The sequence below is a fragment of the Anguilla rostrata genome, chromosome 6, assembly GCF_018555375.3.
Source record: "Anguilla rostrata isolate EN2019 chromosome 6, ASM1855537v3, whole genome shotgun sequence".
NCBI lineage: Eukaryota > Metazoa > Chordata > Actinopteri > Anguilliformes > Anguillidae > Anguilla > Anguilla rostrata.
In genome coordinates, this window is record NC_057938.1 from 51,095,657 (window position 1) to 51,102,678 (window position 7,022).

The following is a 7,022-nucleotide window of genomic DNA, read 5'->3' on the forward strand; positions in this document are numbered from 1 at the left end:
GTTAACTGCATGCCTACCAAAAAAAATCCCCGAGGGATATTTGGCGGGGCCTAATGTAGGCGTCTAGCGAGCTCAAGGTTGAGTGAATTCCATCCCGCGGTTGTCCTCGCTGCTATCGCTGTTTTACATTCCTGCACGCCGGAGAGAAGGCGCGTCAGCATTGTCAAACCTGATCCTGTCAACCAAGGTAAACTGCTGCACAAGTCAGACCTATGCGCGTTGAACCTGAATGCGTCGAATGTTTTTTTTTTTTTCAGGGTTCAAGTAATGTGGAATTTTTTTAAAAACAGAAACCATATTAGGCCAATTGGGGCTACTAAATATATTTTTGTCCTTGAAAATACACAAAAGACCTTCAGGTAGACACAGTCCCGTTATTACACGGCTGCGGACCGCAGCTCACACAGTGGCGACGTCAGCAAGTTGTCAGTGTGATTTCAGTTGGCTGTGTGGGGTCGGGAGTCTTAATTTAAGGGGAGGATTAAGACCTGCACAACTCACGTTTCTTTTAATCTATTTATTTTTAAAATGAGGTATTTCAAAGTGCTATAAGTCGCAGCACTAAATGTACATTTTTAAAAAAGAAAAGGAAAAAACGTCCTTTTTACCCAGCTCTATGCACCCAACAGTAACAAATATATAAACAGAAAGAAGAAAAAGCAAGGATAAATGTTTATAGAGTGGATTTCTGTACAAATGAAGTTTTTAGAGAAAAAAACAAAGGGATAAAGTAATATCTACTCAGAACGCATTTTCATACGAAAATATAAGTATCAAATTTAGTATGTATCAGCATCACACTAAAGTATAGAGGTGTGTAAGAATTAGTAAAGTACATAGCAGAGGGGAAAAAAACAGTATGTTATATTACAAAGTCATATGATCCTCAAACATTGAGGTATTACAGTACTTTTAAGGTATATAAACTTCCAGTCTAGTATTGGCAGCTTTGACATAAAAACCAGACATATGTGTACAAAAAAAGGCATGGTTGTGTAAATGGTATTTACAAAAAGCGTAGGATGAGCAGTCTGCAAAGGTGCACTTAAGTACATCTGTTTTTTTTCTCTTTCAGCACCAGTGAGATGAGTGTATAAGCACAATGCATGTGGCCACAACATGGCGTCCTTTCGTCCTCTTGCTTTCATTGTGAATTTGTGAAGGCAAAAAATGAAGGTCTACTGACACTCCTGTACTGGCCAGTTCAATGCAGGCCGCGGCACAGGTTCAATCTAACTGCAACGCGCCTCGTCCTCAGACTCGGTTTAAGGAAAGTGTCACTGCTCTGCTGGCACTTGGTTCAATGTCCTGCGTTTTGCTGATTGCTGGTTAAGTGAAATATTTTGTGCAATGATCGAGAAAACAAAAAAAAGGTACGATTCGCTTCGATTCCGCGTCACTGGAACAAAATTATGGCATAAAAAAAACTCATTGCAGTTTCGACTGAACCCCGCCTGCCTCAAGTTCCCAGGTGTCAAAGCGAAGCGGTATTGCGTGGCCGGCGTTGCCGTGAAACCTGAATTCAGACTGGGGGGAGGAGGGGGGGGGGGTCGGGGTTGGGGGTTGGGGGTTGGGGGTGGGGGTGGGGGTGGGGGGAAAGAGAGAGAGTAGCGTCCTCCGCCTTTCGAATTGCGACTGGATTGAAAAGCAAACCCAACATTCGTAACGTCAAAAAATGTGCAAAAGTGGCAGTGAGAGAGTCCTGATAGGGGGGTGGGGGGGGTTGGGGGTGGGGGGGTAAAGGGTGGGGGGGGGGTATGGGGGGAGTTGGGGCGTGGCCTGGCCTGGCCTAGCGAGTCCTGGCCTGCTCCAGGCGCTTGATCAGCTGCAGCCGCCGGGCCTGGAGCCTGTCCTTCTCCAGCTGGAGCCGGCGCTCGTCGGCCTCCAGCGAGTGCACGTACTCGGCCGCCTTCTTGAGGATGACCACCTTGGCGGCCTTGTCGTTGCGGGCCAGCTCGGGCACGTGGTCGCGCAGCGTCAGGAAGCTGGAGCGCAGGTCGTTGCGTCGCTGCCGCTCCAGGATGTTGTGGTTCCGCCGCCGCTCGCTGTCCTCCGAGTCCGAGCCGCGGGGGCTCTCGCTCTTTTTCAACCGCTGGGGGGGCGCGGCGGCGGCGGGGGCTGAGGAGGAGGAGGAAGAGGAGGAGGCGGCCTTGGCGGGACCCGGGCGGGCCTCGTTCCTGACCTTTTTGGGGGGCGCCGGGGAGGCCTCCTCCGCCATGTAGGGGGACGGGGCGGCGTAGTTGTGCTGCTGGTGGATGGGCGCGCAGCGTTTGAGGATGACCTCCTGGGGCTTGCTGCTGACGCCCGCGGCGGCGCTGCTGGCCTTCGCCCTGCCGATGGCGGGCAGGGGCTTGCCGGCCGTGCACCGCCTCTTCTCCACCGTCACCACGTCGATCTCCTCTTCGTCCTCCTCCTCCTCCTCTTCCTCATCATCTTCGTCGTCCTCTTCGTCATCGTCCTCATCGTCTAGAAGAAAATAAATAAATACATAAAATAAGCAAAGTGGTTTCGACATTCTGACACACCCACAGGAGCATCCCTAAAATGTCTGCTATGTATGTGAGTTATGCAGTGATGGAACAAATGTGTGGGAGTAAAGATTCCTCAGTGCGATTACCCAGACGATCGACTGTCAAAGTCAGATGACCTGCCCATCATGTATCATATCTGATGCTGTGTGACTATTTGGTAAAACTAGTAGACTACATGAGGTTATTTACCATGACTCATGATTGTGATTCTGTGTCCTTCTCTACAGCTTTAATGGATAAAACTTCTTTATTTACTACATTTCTTTTGTTCACATTTGAGGAACCTCTTCAAGATCTTTGAAAGCACCACAGAAATGCAATCTATCATTGAATAATTTTTATTGAGTCTAATTTCAATCGGATTTGTGCACAAAAAAAAGAAAAAAATAAGTTACAATTTAATTAAAGTTTCCCTTGGTTTTGTTGAAGAAACGGAAATGCTTTGCTGTACTTTGCTCCAGTACTTTGCCTGACGAGGCATATACTTTGCCTGGCGAGGCATTATGACAACAAACACCGCCTTTAAATATGATTTAGAGCAGAGCTTCCTTTGTGCGTCTTCAGCCTGACAGAGAATAGAGCCGTAAAAGTTTGCTTTCCCGATCGAGCGTATCTTAAACCGCTAAGCTCCTCCTGGGCGGTTTGGCGTTTTGCAGATTAGGGCGGAACACTTCAAATACAGCCTACAGGAAACCGTCTGTGCGCCTGGCTAAGACGAGCGTGTTTGTAAACACCGCATGGAGACGGCCCACCGAACTCCGAGGGAGGAATTCTAACAAAGGGCACTCCCACTTTCCGCCACTAACCGCAATCCGAGGCGTGTTTCCTTTAAAAAAAAAAAAAAAAAAAAGATCCACTAGGAAGGAACAAGCCAAAAGCACCGGAAAGCCCCGTAATTGCCTGAATTATTCTATCTAGAACGGAGAGTAGCTGCAGTTGGTGCCTCTGCTTAAGCCAACGTTTTGGAGCCGTGCCAAAAAGACAGCTGTTGGCAGGCAGCTCTTGTTCAAAGCTGTCAGACTTTAAAGAGACAGAGCCCGTTTTCAACGCTGGCTGGGGTGTCTGGCAGGCTCGAGAGCCCCTTGCCAAGTTGTGGCTCCTTTTACGGGTTTTCTCGGACCACATTCTGAGCAAATCCGCCACACAAAGACTGTACGCCGGAGCCATTTGCCCGCTCAAGCAATTCACTTCAATGAACGTACATTATAATTCTCCAATTGCATATGCAGGATAAGGATACGAATATTTAAGTATTGAAATTTCTGATTACACACACACACACACACACACATTTAACAAATACCCACGTAACAAAAAAAAGAATAATATATGTGCATGCTGTAGGAACAATAATTCTCAACAAAAAGTACCTCAAATCCCATAATCACAGTCTTAACAGACGTCTCAACTTTGTAAATCAGGGTAAGTTAAAATGAGAAGCTCGACAAAGGATGCACCGCAAAAAAAGCTAAAATTATGGTAACCCCTGTTATCAAAGCAGTCATACGTGTTTAAAAACCTGAAAACCAGTCATTATCATAGAAAAACAAGAGAAACGTGGTCATCAAAGGTGCCACACATGGTCTATGGTTAGCAACAAAGTCGTCAAGGGTAAATGTAGAATAACACATCCTGTTGGCTGCTCCCTCTGAAGGTGGTCTTGCCAGGTTCACCTTGACCATTTGATGTTCCATTGAGTATAACCTGAGCTAATTTTGTGCTGATGCCATCTGGGTATTAGTTCCCTTTTAACACCACAAGTTTTTTTTTTTTAATCTCATTTTTACCGCCATCTGCTGGATGAAGATACATGCCTATTACTGTAATCTTGTGAACACTGTGTACCAACAGTACTGCAGATTAACGCAGTAGTTTATTTGACTGACTGATTGATTGACTGGAATGTAAATGCCCAAGGTAATCCCACGCAGGATCTGTAGGGTATACAAAAAATGTGCTTCTATTGCTGAGCTCACTTCTACAAAAGCTGCTGTTATTGTTACTTCATAACAAAATATATATTATGCTTGATAATTGCAAGTTTAGCAAGATACATTTAGATGCATGTTCCATATATAAATTATGAATTACCAATAGAGTAATGCAGTGCATTTTTTTTAAGTGAGTGCACCATTGCAGTGCACCGACCTTGGTAGCATAATATAAGTCCTTGAAAAGAAACGAAACTTTCGAACAACATCATGGTCACACAAGGCATCCGATCTGCTTACCAGAATCACTTGGGGTGTCGTCGGCATAGCTGTTGGGAGCAGATGAGGGAACTGTCCCAGGTGGACTTCTGCTGCTACTGCTGTTACAGCTGCTGCTGCTGCTGGTGGTGATGCAATTGCTGCTGGTCTTGTTGACGGGAAAGGGGAAAACTACAGCAGGGTCCACGCACTCCGAAACGGAACTGTTCAACTCCGTCGCCTTGCTCTCTTTGTTGGGACTCACTCCACAGCTGGCAGCCGTTGAAACCGCTTTGCCGAGTTTCTCGTTCACCACTCGCTCGAGCTTTTCCCTGGCCGAAAATCCACTCCACATGCAGTCCTGGATAATTATCGAATTCAGGTTACTTTCCAAGGCTGACCCAAAAAGGTCCGCGTCCGACGCTCCCCAAATGTCGTCTTCTGGAAGCAAAAGCAGTTCCGAAGCCCAGTCCAGTGGGTTTGTTAATCCAAACCCCATCGAACCGGAGTCACCGGATGCCGAAGCCAGCTCCCCCGGGAGACCTGCTCTGCTCGGGGAGAGAGGGGGCGTGGGCAGCAGCTCGAATTTCTTCCAGATGTCCTCCCCCGGTGGTGCGGAATCGGGACCGCAGAAGTAGAAATCATCTTCGTCCGGATAAAAGCAAGGTTGTAAGGAGTCAAACTCCAAATCGGAATTTTTACCTATGACCGCTGGCATTCTCTTCCTCGGAAAGACGCCCTGGACGCACGGACAAAATTGATTTTAGGGCATTGTCACCAACAGTTAACATTATGTTAATAAATGCAGTTTATGGTTGAGTTATTTCCTATATTGCACTGAACAATACTACCATCATCGCGATGATGGGGATAATGAAGGTGGTCACACCGGTGATGAGAGGACACAATGTCGTACTAGCATTTTATTAGACATAAAACGATGATTCTACAATAGACTTGGAGTCGGTTTGAAATTAAGCAGCAAACAAATTCTAACATTCAGTGTGTATCGAAACAAATCTCAATCAAGCCCCCTATTTCTTGAATGCGTCGCATGTGTTTCTCTCAGCCAAGAACTGTGTACAGTTTGGTGCAACATTGCCAACTAAAAAAAATGTAGGTAACTCGCATCGCTGTAGCCTATGTCAGTTTCTCATCATGCAGTTGCCGTGATTGCGTTTACTTTTAACAAAAACAATCGTGTCGAACATCTTTGAAGAATAAATGAAATGCAGGTCTCCACAGTCCAATACGTTGTAGGCTACTTAACGGTCCACTTTGATATGAAATCGACTTACCTTGCAACGACCGTATGTCTGCAGTGTGTCGTCTGGTTATTACGGCAGTCAGTAGACTCTTTACTTGAGCTATTCATCTACCACCACTCTGATCGCAGACAGAGCACTGTCAGGGAAAGTCTGGTGCATCTGAATATTACTCAGTAAAATCCGAGCACGCCCGGGGAGAAAGAATCTCCACCCACTGAGGAGGTGTGGTCTAGGAGGGGTCTCGCATTGGTACCGCTGGCCATCAGCGCGTGAGTTTGACTGAGGAAAGGGAATGAATAGACGCGCGCGCTCGCTCTTTTATATGCGTCTCTGTTTTGTTTGTTTTAAAGGTATATATTTAACTTCACATTTTCACAAATGAAATGCGACACTGTATATGCTTGAAGGAATATTGAACAACAAATAGTCTGAATTCTACATGCATTAGCCCATTTGTATTTCGGAAGCCTTCGTGCACCGTTGAAACCACCGTTTATTTACATATTTATTCTACATTCTAGAATGGCCTTGGTGTCTTATATGCCCTCGCAAACGATTTAATCGAGGAACACAATAATGCTATCTGCAATTCAAATAATCGCTCTATCTGAAGGCAAATGCTTTGTGTGATAAGTGGTTTGAATTTAGCGTCCTCTTGTGGACAAGGCGCTGCACTTGCAATTTCAACGTGAAAATATGCGGCTATTTATTTCTTTGGTTGTTATCGTAGATTCTGTTGTCTGAATCTTCGCGGGCTGTTCATTAATTATTGATATATTTCTTATGTTATCGAGCTTTCCATCTTGTAAGTGGTACTATACTGACTGATTAACACTAATTGTCCCCATCCCAAACTGTTTACACAGTTGATTGCGTTGGAGCACGCAGAATAGGGAGAGCAGAAATAACCATTACAGAGCATAATTTATTGCCACGGAACATGCACATCTGGAGACCTTCAGTATATACCATTTAACATGTTTTTTTGTGTGCATCTGCGCATGCATGTGTGCATTTACAGCTTGAAATCAAGA

The 7,022-nt window shown here is 45.7% G+C and overlaps 1 protein-coding gene across 1 annotated transcript; it reads right to left on the minus strand.

The window, feature by feature from the left end:
* Positions 1-502: 502 nt before the first annotated feature.
* On the minus strand, positions 503-6,183 carry mycn (MYCN proto-oncogene, bHLH transcription factor). The gene is made up of 3 exons (XM_064340410.1): positions 6,019-6,183; positions 4,763-5,459; positions 503-2,466 (listed from the first exon to the last, which is right to left on the minus strand). The coding sequence occupies exons 2-3, from the start codon at positions 5,436-5,438 to the stop codon at positions 1,790-1,792; spliced, it is 1,353 nt and encodes a 450-aa protein (XP_064196480.1). The 5' UTR covers positions 5,439-5,459; positions 6,019-6,183; the 3' UTR covers positions 503-1,789.
* Positions 6,184-7,022: the final 839 nt, after the last annotated feature.

What these genes read in the sequence shown, in the direction of transcription:
- mycn (XM_064340410.1), bottom strand. Translation starts at nt 5,438, where the DNA reads ATGCCAGCGGTCATAGGTAAAAATTCCGATTTGGAGTTTGACTCCTTA. An exon ending in CGACACCCCAAGTGATTCTG is followed by an intron (nt 2,467 to 4,762) that starts GTAAGCAGATCG and finishes ATTTTCTTCTAG; the next exon opens with ACGATGAGGACGATGACGAA.